The sequence below is a fragment of the Theropithecus gelada genome, chromosome 6, assembly GCF_003255815.1.
Source record: "Theropithecus gelada isolate Dixy chromosome 6, Tgel_1.0, whole genome shotgun sequence".
Classification (NCBI taxonomy): domain Eukaryota; kingdom Metazoa; phylum Chordata; class Mammalia; order Primates; family Cercopithecidae; genus Theropithecus; species Theropithecus gelada.
In genome coordinates, this window is record NC_037673.1 from 73972474 (window position 1) to 73988542 (window position 16069).

A 16069-nucleotide genomic window follows, 5' to 3' on the forward strand; every position below is an offset into this window, starting at 1 on the left:
CACAGGTGGCTCCTCTGCTAAGACTTTGCAATGATGTTCTAATTCTCCTGCCTCTGTGGCTATTCTTTCTCATCCATGTCTTTATCCAGTTCATAATAAGGTCTTAAATGTAATCGGCTCTTTGTGCTGTGCAGTCATTTTCTTTGGGAATTTCATCTTCCCTTATTTTTTTCAGTTTCTTCTCTACCTAGGTGACCTAGAATCTTGGAATTGGAAAAGATAATGCTTTGCATAAACCTTTAGTTGCATCTTCAGTTTGTCATTTTCATCTCCAGTTGTTGATTGATGTCATCTTTTCACAGTAATGCATCATAAACTCTTCAGTTTCTTAGTGCTAGATGTTCCTTTTGAATGTTCTGATTAATATTCAAGAAGCATTTATTAAGACCATATATTGTATAGATTCAGTTATTATGAAATATCTAAAATGGGCAAATATATAGAGACAGAAAATATATTACAGCTTGACTGTGGCTTATGGGTGGGGTGGGGAGTGGGGGTAATGAAAGTATTCTAAAATTAGGTTGTGTAGATGTTATAGTCACAACTCTATGACTATACTAAAAATCATTGAATTATACACTTTAAAGGGTAAATTGCATAGTATACAAATTTTATCTTACTGAAGCTTTTTTTTTTTTGAAGAAACATTTATTGAATACCTACTATGAATGAGATGGCAATAAGCACTTTATGTAATTCCATTGAACATTTTTGTCAGTGCTGTGATTGCTTCTGTCAGTGCTTCCATTACCTTTTTTTTTTTTTTTTTTTTTTTGAAGCAGAATCTTGCTCTGTTGCCAGGCTGGAGTGCAATGGCGTGATCTCGGCTCACTGCAGCCTCTGCCTCCCAGGTTCAAGCAATTCTCCTGACTCAGCCTCCCAAGTAGCTGGGATTACAGGCATGCACCACCACACTTAGCTTTTTTTTTTTTTTTTTTTTTGAGATGGAGTCTTGCTCTGTCACCAGGCTGAAGTGCAGTGGCACGATCTCTGCTCACTGCAACCTCCAACTCCCTGGTTCAAGCAATTCTCCTGCCTCAGCCTCCTGAGTAGCTGGAATTACAGGCGTGCGCCACCATGCCCAGCTAATTTTTGTATTTTTAGTTGAGACAGGGTTTTACCATGTTGGCCCAGATGGTCTTGATCTCCTGTCCTCGTGATCCACCTACTGGGATTATAGGCATGAGCCACCATGCCCAGCTGCTTCCATTACTTTTTAATTCACTTTCTTAGATCCCTTTTTAGTATCTTTTCCATCTTTCTCTTCTTTTCCATTTCCAACCTCAGCTAATCCAGAAATTTGTTTTTACAGGTTACTTACATTCCCTCATCCTTCTCGCAGTCCATTTAATATATAATTACCATATTAACCTTAAAAAAACCCCCAAAATCGGCACTCTGCAGGTTTTTGATGTGGATCTGGGATTGGGAATGGGATTTTGGTGGCAGTGCAAAGAAGGGCTACATTCAGAAACACCAGCATCACTAAGGTTGTAAAAACACACCACATGCCATAAATTTAGTCAGCAAATGGGCCTTAATAACCTAATGATGAAATCACTTTTATTGTGCTCAGCGATACTCTGGGCCCTACGCAGAACACTTTACCAGTATTATGCCATTTTGTCCTCTCAAGGAATCCCAGGTTGGCATTATAGTGGTGGTGGGAAGAAGGGCTAGTGGTGACATCTCACAGCTCCGTGATTAACACTTTTTTTCCTAGTCAAACTGTACTGCTCAGTTTCTTCAGATACATCATGTACATTCCTTTGTTCCAGATTTTGTTTATATGATGTTTTTAAATCCATGCATTAATTCGTCTTCTCGGCTAGTTGAAGACCTATTAGTGTTCTTTCAAGACCCAGCTCTGATCTTGCTGTGTCTCCCAGAATGTTTTTTGTTGCCTTGTATCTTAGGGACCATGTCATTCTCTATTTTCTTGAGGAAATTTAACTGTCTATATTGCTCACTGTGGGACCTAGGCATAAGCCAGTTTATATGCCTTATGGTGCATGTATTCTGGGTACCCACCTGTTAAGCACCCCCAGTGTGAACAAGTCTTTTAGCATTGGAATTAGATGAGAAGAGCAAGAGTTTTGCTTTGGAACCATACAACTCAGGTTGAAATTTTGGCAACTTCACTTACAGCTGTGTGACCTGAGACAGGCTTCTGTAACCACTCAGGTTTAGTGTCCTGAACTCTACTCCAAGCTGCGTGAGAGTGGAGACCTGTTCTGTATGCTTTCAGGTTGTATTCCTCACATCTGGAACAGTGACATGCAGTGATTAGCATGTGATATGCACTCAGATATTTGTTGAATAAAAGAAGGAATGGGAAGAGTAACCACTTTTATAGGGTTGGTGTGAGGGTTGAATGAAACAGTGAATGTAAACTGCATAGAACAGGGCCTTCTCAGTTAATAGTTTTCCTTTCTAATCTTGACCTCTTTATCATTTTATATTCAGGGTCTGGTTTAGTGTCTACTTTTGTTTAGTAAATGCCTTTATCAAGTCAGCATGCTATCAGAAACAGAAAGAATGAAGAGGTTAATTGCAGGAAATTGGCTGGTGAGGTCAGTCTGATATCAAGAGGGCAGGCCGGAACTCTTAGGCAGAAGCTGAAACTCTAGTCCACAAGTGAGATTTCTTCTTCCTCAGAGGAACTCCAGTTCTGTTCTTAAGGCCTTTCAACAGATTGGATGGGGCATACCCAGATAATTTAGAACACTTCTTAAAGTCAACTGATGGTAGATGCCTATTACATCTACAAAATACCTTCACAACAACACCTAGGTTAGTGTTTGATTGAATAAGTGGAGACTATGGCCTAGCCAAATTAACACATAACACTGACCATTACAGTCAGTATTGGAGAATTCCTTTATTATTTCACATGCATCATTGAGGGTGTTTTATAGAACTAGAAATGTAATACATTTAGAGTATAGTAGAGGGTTTTGTGGTGTGTGGCAGTTTTCACTCATTTGTTAAACAGCTGTTATTGAGCATATATTATGTGCCAGGCACTGACCTGTGCATGAGCTCAGAGAGATCACCTGTTGGTGAGGAAGAGAAATAAATTGGTGGGCCTCCCAATTCAGTGATTTAATGGCCATGATAGAGGTAAGTATAGGGAGCAGAGGGACACCTAATCAAGTTTTGGAGGTCTTTTAAAGTATTGCTTCAGCTGAGATATAATGATGGCTGCTCATCATTATAGTTATCTAAGCAAAAGAATAAGGGACAAGGAAGAGGATAAGAGGGATAAGTAGGTACCAGAGAGTGGGAATACCACGTTCACATCTAGTTGTAGGAAATAACATGGCAAATTCAGGGAATTAAATGTAGCTCAGAATGGATGGGAGATAAAACATGTTGTGTGAGCTGGGGCTAGGAGAATTGTACGGTGTTGGTATTGGAAGATGAAATTGAACACATAAGCATACTTATATCCTACAGTGTCTTGTTAAGAAGTTTAAATCTTCTCCAAAAAGTGGTAGTGAGCCATAGAAGAGTTTTAAGGAGAAGAGTAATTGAATTGATTAGATTTAAATTTTAGAAGCGTTATTCCGAAATACATTTGGGATTTGTGGGGCCGAGCAATGGTACTTGGAAACACTTAGGAGACAGGCTAGGAAGCTGATTAGTAATGATGGTGGCCTGAACTAAGGAAATGTGAAGAAAATGTAGTAAAGAGAAAATGAGCAGGTAACTATTAATCCAACTTGGGCCTGGAAGTAGGGGACAAGGTGAGACTCAAGGATGACACCCAGGTTTTTAGATGATGGACCATTCAGGAAGAGAGTACAAGAAAAATGGTTTGGGGATCAAGATGTTTTCCACATTGATGTTGAATTTGGGGAGTTTAAATTAACTGGTGGTGCATTAAAATATAAATATTGAGTAGGCTTTTGTATATACAAGTCAGGAGCAAGGGAAGATCTTTAGGCTGGATTTCTAGACTGGAAAGTATTGACTTATTGAAGTGAGTGAAGCCTAGAAAGTGTGTGGAGTCAGAAGAGGGCCTTGAGGAGAATACTCACAACAATGAAGACTCTGCTGTGGGTGGAGTACGAAGCGAACTTTAACCAGCACTGGCCGTGGTTGGGGAATGTGTGGCACAGATGATCACTAGAGCCAGGGTGTGGAGGAAGTGTTTATTCTGTAGCTGTTCCATAATGGACTACCCTGTGCACGCTCTGAATTCTTTGACCAGCAGTTTTTTTCCTTTCCATTTTCCAGGTATACAGTTTTTCAGGATCCACCACACAAAGGAAAAGTTATAGAACGGTGCTCATATGCCAGGCATTGAAAAGAAATATGACTTTCTCAAATAAAATAAAAGCATTGATATGGATATGATGCAGCATACTCTGATATTTTGTTGTTGTTGTTGTTTTTTACCTCATAAAAAAGTTACCAGAACCTCTCTTTCTATGTGTTCACAAGTTCCTAAACTTCTCTGAGTCTCAGATTCTTTATCTGTGAAATAAGGAGTTTAGATGAGATGATTTTCTGTATGATTTTATGAAGTACAATAGGGATACTGTAAGCTAAAATATAATTTGCACCAGCTTTCGTATTTTAATAGCGGGCATTTCTCTTGCTGTAATAGAAATTAAGATCCAATTTTAAAAACCTAATTTTTCTTTTTTAATTTTCTGGTTCACACTTGATCAAAACTGGCAGTTTAATGACAAAAAATCCTTTGCAGGTATGTAGCAGTATTTATAACCACTAGGGGTCAGGCTTTTCAAGAACAGTTAATGCCCTGTAACTGTACTCTATGCACAGTTTTGACTCTAGAATTGTTGGGTTTTATTAAGCTGTTCTTCTCTTAAGGTAAATGTGCTCTGTCCTATATATTTATCCTCATTGAAGTGAATAGGATTTTGGTAATTTCGTTGGCTTCTGTTGTCTTGCATAACTGAAGTAGGTCATCATTGGTGCTGCAGTGCGCAATATGAGATTGTGCTGTTGGTTTCCCCCACAGTGTCGTTTTATACTCCATATTTCAAATATTGAAAGAATATATGTCTTCTGTACATCTACATGGAGAAGAGTCTAGTTTAGTCCTGACGTTTCACAGATAGATTTCTTGTTTTCTCTCAGATTATTTCCAAATGGTGTTTTTTCAAAAGGTCCTCTTTCTATTAGAACTATTAGAAAGAATTGAGTAATGGTTTTGGGCTAAGCGGGGATATGTTATAAATGTGTCAAATAACAATAAATGAATGCATCACAGGAGACTATGGATCAGGGGAATCCAAAATTTTTTCCTTCTGTTAATTGGTATAAGAGCTAGAATAACTTAATATGGAAGTAATTAATAGAAAATATATCATTTGTATTCCTTTTGGGACCTGGTTTTGCATGATTATCACTTCCATGAAATTTGTTGATAGACTGTCATGTTCACATTAAATAGTTTTTAATAGTGAATTTTTTGGATTTTGAAAGAATTTTAGAAAAAAGTTATTTTACCTCTTTAAAAGACAAGTTTTCTGAAGTGTTTCAAATTTTGTTTATTTACTACAATATCTATTCTGCAGATACTCATTTTTGTGGGAGCGTTGAATTGGGTCTATGATACAGAACGCTGTGATTAAGTCTCACTAATTGGTGTTTTATGGTAAATGCTTTGTGAAGATATCCTATTATATATAAAGTGATAGTTTTCTTAGGTGAAAAGTGACTCTTAGAGTTATCCCTCTACATGCAGGGGATTGGTTTCAGAACCCACCCATCCATATACCAAATCTATGCATACCCAAGTCTTGGAGTCAACCCTGCGGAACCCATGTATATAAAAAGGCTTCCATGTACTCGGGTTTTACATCCCATGAATACTGTATTTTCTTTCTGAGTTTGGTTGGGAAAAAAATCACATATTATAAGTGGACCTGCCCTGTTCAAGGATCATCATCTGTACTTTCTTTGAAAGCATTGCTATCGTTCACCTCTCCCCCTTGTCTCTCCCACTTTGTGACTTTATTTATGACCTAGGATAGAAAGCTGATAATTCCACTGTGCTGTTTTTCTGTAGTCACAGATAGGCATGCTACTTCTCTGTCAGAACCATTCAGCACTGTCATCTTTGCTGACTAGGAATCAATTCTGGATCGTTCACATCGTCTATTAAAATGCTTATCCATTTACTTGTCACCTTCTTCTAAGGGACACAGATAGAGTAGTACTTTTGAATTCCTAGAAAAAAATGGCACTCTTGAGCAGATTGTTTATATCCTGTCCTCGGTTGATACTCTTAGTTTATTCACCTAAAAAAAAAAAACAATTTTTACCCCCAATTTTTATTTTGTTATCTTTTTCAATAAGTACTAAGCTAGCTACTTAGTAGATCCCAAATCTATGTTACTGTAACTAAATTATTATTATCTTAGGCATCTTCAAATTTGGTAGATTTGGTAGATTGGTGAGTATTTACAATGCTGTAAATATGGCCCTTTCATCTAAGTCATCTTTATATGCATTTTTTTATCAGCTTTATTGAAATATAATTAGCATACAATTCACCCATTTAAAATATACAGTTTAGACCATGCATGGTGGTTCACACCTGTAATTCTAGCACTTTGGGAAGCTTTGGGAGGCCGAGGAGTTTGAGATCAGCCTGGGAGAGACTGAGGTGGGAGGATCACTTGAACCCAGGAGTTTGAGGCTGCAGTGAGCTGTGATTGCATACCACTACACTCCAGCCTGGGCAACTGAGTGAGACCTTATCTCTAAAAAATACAAAATAATTTTAAAAAAAGAAAAAAAAAAACTAAAGTATACAATTTAATGGCTTTTGGTGTATTGTATTTGTTTTAATTGTGGCAAAATATGTATAACATAAACTTTGTCGTTTTAATTATATTTAGGTGTACAATTCAGTGGCATCAATTACAGTCACAGTGTTGCACAACCATCACTAACGTCTATTTCCAGAACTTTGTATCACCTCAAACAGAAACTCTAGTCATTAAGCAATAATTTTATTCCTCCCTATTCTCAGCCTCTGGCAGCCTCTGATTTGCTATGAATTGCCTGTTTTAGATATTTCATATAAATGGAGTTATACAATATTTTCCTTCTGTACCTGGCTTATTTCATTACCATAATGTTTTCAAGGTTCATCCATGTTGCAGCATGTATCAGAAATGCATTCCTTTTTAAGACTGAATAATACTCCATTGTATCTGTATACCACGTTGTGTTTATCTGTTGATGGGCACTTGAGATCTTCCCACCTTTTGGCTATTGTGAATAGTGCTGCCGTGAACATTGGTATACAGGTATCTGTTTGAGTCTTTGTTTTCACTTCTCTTGTGTACATATATACCCAGGTGTGGAATTCCTATGTAGTCTTATAGTAATTCTATGTTTAGCTTTTTGAGGCACCTCCAAACTCTTTTCTGCAAGGACTGTATCATTTTACATGCCCACCAGCACTTTCTCTACATCCTTGCCAACACTTGTGATTTTCCATTTTTCTCATTCCAGCCATCCTAGCAGGTGTGAAGTAGTATGTCTGCTTTTAAAACATTTAACCTCTGAGGTGACTGCAAACTAAGCATTTTACTTTGTAACACAGGTATAGTCTCCTTAAGCTGTATTGTACTTATTTGGTAAAAATTATTATTAATGAGGACAATTTTGGAACACTTAATCCCCAGCAGGTAGACAAATAATTATTCAGTGGCTTCTACTGCAGATTACTAAGCTGTGTCTTTTAGGGGGTGTAACAATGAGTAGAATTAGTTGTTGCCCTTAGGCAAGTAAAAGCAGGTGGGATATAATACAACATGGACATAAACCCTATAAAAGAAGAAGTACATACGTGCCTCCCCAGATGTACAAAGGATTGGAAGTACTCTCAATAGGGAAAGCCATGGCTAGTTCAGGCACAAAAGAGCGGACAGAGCATTATTTGAGAGAGTGCTTAAAGGGTGCGTGATTTCAACATGGTGAAACTAGAGCGGCAATTCAAGGGCTTACAGAAGGAATATCTGACCCATCTGTGGGCAGGAGGGTTAGTAGAGGGTTTCCAGAAATTTCAAACTGAAAATGTTAGGCTTAGAAGTCCATACTTTTTTAAAAACTGAAAACAAGAATTTTAAAAATATATATTTAAAAAATTCATTTGTTTTTATTTTCCCAGCTTTTATAAAAGTTGAAATAATTTTGGCCTGACAGGGATCTTAATAAAAGCACAGTTTCTTGAAATGGTATTCTGTATGTTTTAATGAAGACATATGTTTGGATTATTTAAATAAAGGGCCATTATTCTTTACTTCCCATATGATACAGTTTTTCTGTGTCATACACCACCACAGCATGTACTGTCTCTGAAGCTGCATTAAGGAGGCAGGACTCCTTGATGAAATCACATCTACATTCTGCAGATACTTAAAAATTAATTTATGTTAGTGTAACTCATTTATATACATTCCGATTTGATCTTTAGGAAAACTCTGAGGAGGACATAGGGTAACAAATATTCTTGTTTTATGGGAAGCAGACTTGAAGTTTTGAGTGGTGGCCAGCCAGCTGGAATTAGTGGAAACCAAATTTAGTGCCTTTTCTGTGATTTTCCTAGAACTAAATATTATTTTAGGAGTAATGCAGTTCCCATAAGTAGAAAAGATAGTATTTAAGTTGCTTAATTTTTTTTTAATTCTCTAGACTATTCTGCATTTGTGGAATTTTCCACTAGGTAATATGCATTCAGGTCACATACACAGTGAGATTTCCTAAAGTGACAGTACAGATAAAAAGGCTGTGCAACTTGGTGATAATTGTGCTCCATTTAAGCAAACCATCAACTGGTACATTTTTTTTTTTTTTTTAAGATAAATTGTATTTTATCAAAATGGAAATCTTTTTTTTTTTTTTTTTTTTTGATACTTTAAGTTCTGGGATACATGTGCAGAACATGCAGGTTTGTTACATGGGTATACATGTGCCATGGTGGTTTGCTGCACCCATCAACCCATCATCTACATTAGGTATTTCTCCTAATGCGATCCCTCCCCTTGCCCCCCACTCCCAAGTTGTGTAATTTTTTAAAAAAATTATAGTACTTGGTGTCAAAATCTTCTCCCTGATATCAGCAGTGTGAATTATCAGTAGATACCATCTGAAACCCTGGAGGGAAGTAATAAGCTTTTAAAGATCCTGATGATTAGCCTGTCTTTCACGGGGCCCTGAAATCAAGAATCCACCCTTTTCACATGGATATAATGGATTTGATACAGTATTTGAGCATTGTGCACTGTATATATGTATGTGGTCTTTTCCCTCTAGGTGGCTCTCTGGGTCTGTATAGATACAAACTATTGAGAAATGTGGCTATTCCTACCTTTATTTTGCTTCTGTGTTCTGTGGGACTGTTAATTACATTTTAGTAAACTGTGAAGCCTGTGAACACATAGTATCAGCCACTCAATTTAGTGCAAGTTTGAAAAAGGAAATAATAAAGCAAATAATAATTAACATTTATTTATTACATGCTCACAAAGTTGGGGGAAGAGGGGAAGAGACAGACAAGTGAATCTGTAATTGCATTGCTCTGATTGGGCCTAGTAAGTAAAGGTTGATAAGATTTCTATAATACACTTCATTTTCTAGTATCCAATCATTTGTACTCACTGTGAGATAAGTGTCTAGAACATAGGAGTAGTGATTTATCTGTGTCTTTAATTTTCCATAGAAAACTTGGTTTTAAAAGGGAATAAAAATAATTACTTTTATACTTATGGTAGTGCTAAGGTACTAGGAAAAAGGAATCTTCGGATTTACCAGTATATGTATTTGTCACTGCTCTCTTTTTATTCTTGACCATTTGACACTTTGATCAGTAGTAATGTGGCGTTTGCTTTTACCACTATATCAGAAGCACTCAGGGCTGTCTGGGTTATTTTTATCTTGTACCCTGATAGATTTTCATGCATTAACATGCTTTCTTGATAGCTTTTCTGATAGCTTTTCATGTGTTAACATGCTCTCTTCTCTTGGCATCAGTGAGAAGTATCTGTATATGGTTCTTCCCATTCCTCTCCCAGTCATTCCTTCTTGTGGATGCCTCTTAAATAGTGTCTTTTTAAAACAATTTCAATTTTTATTTCAGATTCAGGGGATACATGTGCAGGTTTGTTATAAGGGTATATTATGTGATGCTGAGGTTTGGGGAACAGTTGAGCCTGTCATCCAGGTAGTGAGCATAGTACCCAATTGGTAGTTTTTCAGCTCTTCTCCCCCTCCCACCCTCCCCTTTGTTTATATCCCCGGTGTCTATCGTTGCCATTTTTATGGCCATGTGTACCCAGTGTTTAGCTCCCACTTATAAGTGAGAACATGTGATGTTTGGTTTTCTGTTTCTGCATTAATTAGGTTGTGTACTTGATTTTATTCTCTTTCTACTCTGGGTTCTCCATAGACAGTTTCATAAATGCCAAGGTTTCAGCTATCATTTATATGTTGTTTTAGTCCCTTAGGGCTGCTATAACAAAAATACCATAGATTAGGTAGCTTAAACAACAGATAATGATTTCTCATAGTTCTCGAGGCTGGAAAGTCCAAGATAAGGCACTGATAAATTCAGTGTCTCGGAGGCGGGGGGGAGGGCAACTTCCTGGTTCTTAGACAGTTTCTGTGTCCTTATGTGATGGAAGGTTGTCAGAGAGCTCTCTGGCATCTCTTAAAAAAAAAAAAAAAGTTTTTTTTAGAGACATATATTGCCCAGATTAGAGTGGAAGTCTGGGACCATAGGTGTGTGCCACCACACTGGGCCTTGGGGTCTCTTTTATAAGGGCATTTATTCCATTAATGAAAACTTCACCTTCATGGCAAAATCACCCCCCAAAAGGCCCGCCTGCTAATACCATCATATTGATGGTTGGGATTTTAACATAAGAATTTGTGGGGGGAACATAAACATTCAGTCCATAATATATGCCACTGGTTTCCAAGTCCATGTCTTTAGCCCATTCCTCTCCCAAGCTTTGAACCAAACCTTTACCTGCCTGCTGTGGCAGGCCTAGAGTAGGTTGTCAATAGCCTTGGAATGAATGAACAAATGTTTAGAACTTACCATCTGGAACGAATGAACAAATGTTTAGAACTTATCTTCTCCATTCTCTCTTCTCCCCAAACCAGCTATCCTCTTTTCTCTCTTCTTGAAACTACTTCCCCAAATACAAGCTTGCTTTGAGAGTCTTTGACTCATTATCCTTTTTCTTACTCCACAGTTACCAATTCCCATCCAGGTTTGGAAAAAAGACTGACTTGGATGCATTGGCCCCTTCCCTAAGCCTGCTTTGATTGCATTTCAGTCAAGCTTCTAATTTAGATCCAGTCACAGTGCAGTGTAATTACCAGTATCTTTCTCTCCCCACTGTGTGAAGTTTGTGGGCATATAATTAATAAATGTTGGTTTGTTATTTCCTTCTTCAAATTTGTGTTAAAGTAAGTGGCTGATGTTACGTATTGATGGACTCATAGTTTAATTATGCAGCTTTTAAAGCATATATTGGTAGAAAATTTTTGAACACTACTCCTGAAAATAAATTCCAAGATTTGAGTGATGAATCAGTATGGAGAAACAATTCCCAGAAGTGTTTCTTTGTGCATTCTTTAGGACTTGACCATACACAAAATGTTAAATTGTATACAGAGTGCATAGCAGCAATATGTTTAAGGACGTAAGTAGTGCTTGGTACATTAAATGATAAAATGATCTCATTTGATTATAACAGAGCCTGTGGTGTATATATAGCTAAAATGGATATAGATAAGGTAATGTTCTCTCTGAATAGTTTGGGGTAATAAATTAATGTATTGTTTCTTGTTACTATGTTTATACCATTTCATTGTAATGCTGTAATAATTTCACTTGACTAATTGGGTGCAGAGGAAAATACAACTTTTTGCAGTTAGCTAAGAAGTTCTTTATTTTTGGTTTGAATTAGCATAATTATCTCTTCAGCTTGGAGAAGAAAAGGAAAACCTGTTTTAAGAAAAATGTTTAAATACAATTATTGTGTGTCAGTTTGGTGGCTAATATTCTTGATCTTAGGAAGCATGACCACAATCTAGTCTTTTTTGTTTGATTAATGTTGAGATTAAGAGCTGCTGGAAATGAATGTGTAGGTTGCTACTTACCTTCTCCCACTTTTTTGTGCCTCTGTAGGTACATGGACTATATCGCACAACAGGTGCGAGTTTTGAGAAGGCCCAGCAAGAGTTTGCAACAGGTGTGATGTCCAACAAAACTGTCCAGACCGCAGCTGCAAATGCAGCTTCAACTGCAGCATCTAGTGCAGCTCAGAATGCTTTCAAGGGTAACCAAATTTAAGAATCTTCAAACAATACACTGTTACCTTTTGACTGTACTTTTTTCTCCAGTTACTGTATTCTACAAATATTTTTATGTTCAAAACACAGAGTACAGACAGCATGGATATTTCCTGTTCACTTGTGCATGGGCTAAAACCAGGAAAACTTCCTTGTCTTATTACTTTACCTAATAGTTTCTTAATATTTCAGTGCCCCTTGCAGAAAAAATATTACATGCTAAATAAATATTCTCCATATTTTTTGGGGGATGATGTTCAGTGAATTATTTCAGTGGTGACCCACTGAAAATTAATAATGGTACTTATGATTAAAAACACATTTAATACTAACTGCAGTAGTTCTTTCAAGAATCTTTAGAGATAAGGATTGCGCATTGGAAAAGTAAACTATGTTTCATTCCTTTTTCCCTATTTATATTGAAAGAAATAGGCCAGCAGAGACTTAGGGATTTTAAATTGGCTTGCTTTTTAGCTGTTTCAGTCACCAGTGAAGAGCCTATTTGCATTTTGTAGTAGATAATGTAATATTTGTCATCTTCTTCTTTTCTTTTTTTTTTTAGAGTAGCTGATATTTTGATAACAATCTCTGATTTGCATGGGCACTACATTTCTTATATTAAGAGAATTAGTATTTTGGCTTCTGTACTGCTTGTGGTTGTAGGATTCAGGGGTTAATGGAATCACAGAAATGGTTTTCTGCAAGAGTTTCTTTTAAATAAAAAGTTTGGGGGTGCAATATAAGAATTTAATATAATATGCAGTACATTATCCAAAAGAGAAGGTAGTTAATGCAGTAGAAAGTAGTGGTAATAATTCCTTTTTAAAAAAAATTTCGGTAGTCATATAGTAACATTTTGCTATATGAAAACTTTGGTATATTCTGTGGTTACAACTAAGATTGTGTCTGGCAGCTCTTTTTGGGGGATGTGTGTGTGTAATTTTTAACAGAGGTATTAAAGGCTAGTCTAACTGTTGTCTAAAAAGAATGTACAGTATTTAAGGGATTTTCCTTTTAGCTTTTAATCTCCAGTGGCATTAAACATAAAAAGACCCTGGCATTTTTTCATATACTTGAATCCCTAAATGCACCTGTCTTTCACTTTTTGAGACAGACTGAATATACCTAAAATTTCCAGCAATAGAAAAAAAAAAAGCATTTAACTTGCACCAAGCAAGAAAATATAAATACAGTTAAATGCATTAAGATAATCACATTAAAATTGTTACTATGCAGCACAGAACTTCGTTCTTATAGTATTCTTGGGTTCAAACTTTGAATCAATTTTAACACTGATTAAGTGACTCAAAGACATTTGTAAGTCATGCTACTGTGTTTTGAAAGTCTAGCTAATTTAAGATTGCAGAATGATAGATGGTGATTTTTCAATTAGATTTTAAGTAAGGATTGTGATATTAGAGGCTGGAAATCCTTATTTTTTAAAAAATCAGATAGGCATAAATAGTTAAATCGCTTTCATTCTCCCCAAACCTGGAGTTACAGAAAAAGTTTCATGCTAGAGGTGGGATGCCAAGTTCTCACTATCCATGAAGCAGCGCTGCGTGTTACTAGGTAACACAGATCCATCCAGATGGTTTTACATTTGATTTATTTGGGATCTTATTGACATCAGGTATACTTGGAAGACATTTCTTTTACTCTTCAGCATATGAATTTAAAGCTGTTTTGTAAATATTTCGAATCAGCGATAATTTCTATCTACATTCTCAACCAACTTAGCCAGTTTGTTTTTTAGAGCTTGTAGTGTTATTGGAAATCTTTTTTATCAGTGTGCTTTATTGAGTGTAGATTTTGCACACATTCAAAACATTAACCACAGAATACAGCAAGAGCACCTATATTCACTATTAACTTATATCCCAAGTCCATTTTTTTCTATACACTACAAACAAAAGATATATTAGAAACTTTTGAAAAACGCTGAAATACTTTGCTTCAGAATTGGAATGTTTATATTACATAGAAATCCTCAAAGGTAGCATTATTAAATAGCAAAGAATAATTAGAACCCACATCTTTTTTTGTGTGGATGGAGAAAATGTTTTAAAATTCAGTTATTTAATACAAGTTTGAGAGATAAAATTGTTTTTTAAAAATATATATATGCATTGAAATGATGGCAATGCTTATAGTATGATCAAGTATGAAAGGAGCTTTAAATTCTTATATTTACTTTTCTCTTATCAGTAAATTGTTAAATTTTCACTCAGCAAAAGATTGGCATTTGTTAGTGTTTTATATTTAATACTAAAATCACAGTCATGAAATCATAGTCATAAATGGTCTTCACATAGTAGTCATCCGTGTTATTTTTCAGTTTGTAATATTAAATTATGGCAATTTTATTTCAAACTAAAGTTTGAACACTGGAAAATCATTACTCAGTGATTTGTAATTTGGGACTTGGATTATTTATCTAGAGATGTTTGTATATTTTGTCAGTAACTAATATTGCGCTGCCATCATGGTGACTGTCATGGTTCTACAGAAATGCCCTCCATGTGTCCCTCTAATGTTGCATGTTTCAGTGGGTTAGAAGTTTTGTATATTTATTGTATTAACACAGAGTGTCATAAAATAAAATGCTGTTTACTGGATGTTTGTTTGTATAATTTTGAACACTATAATAGCAATTCAGAGACAGACATTGTTAAAGGTTTGATGTATATAGAAATTCCATGTTTGATTTTTTAAAAATATGTGTATAAGTCTGTCATGTGCTAAACAAAATAATATGAAAGACCTAGTTAAAAACTCTGAGCAACATAAAATGACCATTTTTCTGTTGCATTAGACCTTTACAGGTAGTGGAACAGGAGTTTCATCCATATTAAATAGTTTGGCCCCTTTAAGGTCAAAATACAGATCATCTAGAAGTTAGATTCAAAATGGAAAACCTATTCGTGGCTCAGATATTTTATTGTGGATTAAAAATGGGTGTCTCTGTACTAGCATTGTATTTACTCAATTGTATTCTGATTTCTAACTTCGCTACCTATTGCTGTTTTATGTACTGATGAAAGTACTTATTTGTGTATATTGGATTTTTCACTTGGTTAGCTAAAGAAGATGTAAAAATATCTAAAATAATGTTCATGGTGAATCTTATTTTGAGAAATACATGTTAAAAAAGGAACGGTATTATTTTCTGGTTGTTGTATTTTAAAAAGCGAGTTTGGATTTTTACACCTAATTTACTAGGAAAATATTCTGTAATTCATGTTAAGATAATGTATGGTTTGCATTTTAAGGGGATTTATGTTAGGTTAATCAGTCGTTTCTGTAAATCATTTGTAATAGTGCTTTTTACTCATTACTGTATCTTTTTCTGAAAACACTGTTGTTAACATCTGATTCGGTACCCTTATTGGTACAAATCTGTGTTTAGCATGACTGTTTATATACAGAATTTTGTTATATTTTGAGCATTTTTTTCCCCTGCTTATGTATACCTTAGAATTACCATGGCTGTCATATACCATTTCACTATATCTCCTTTCAGTTTTTCCTTAAGGAAAATGTCCAGAGGAATTTGTTCATTTCATGTGATTAAGCCCTTTAGAGGTGAAAAAAGATTGGTTAATTTTAAAAAATTGAGGATGGTTAAAAAATAGAAAACACCTTACTTTGATACATTTTAAAGTACAATAGTATCCATTTATTTAGAGTAGAATAATGTGTTTAAAACATG

The 16069-nt window shown here is 35.7% G+C and overlaps 1 protein-coding gene across 2 annotated transcripts in view; it reads left to right on the forward strand.

Annotated features, from left to right (window-relative positions):
• The window catches only part of SCAMP1 (secretory carrier membrane protein 1), a 129949-nt gene extending 114194 nt beyond the window's left edge, over positions 1–15755 (forward strand). For both annotated transcript variants that reach the window (XM_025387825.1, XM_025387827.1), the window contains one exon: positions 12194–15755. In XM_025387825.1, coding sequence (XP_025243610.1) covers positions 12194–12358 — 165 coding nt within the window. In that variant the 3' untranslated portion in view covers positions 12359–15755. The remainder of the gene's footprint in view (positions 1–12193) is intronic.
• The last annotated feature ends 314 nt before the right edge of the window (positions 15756–16069 follow it).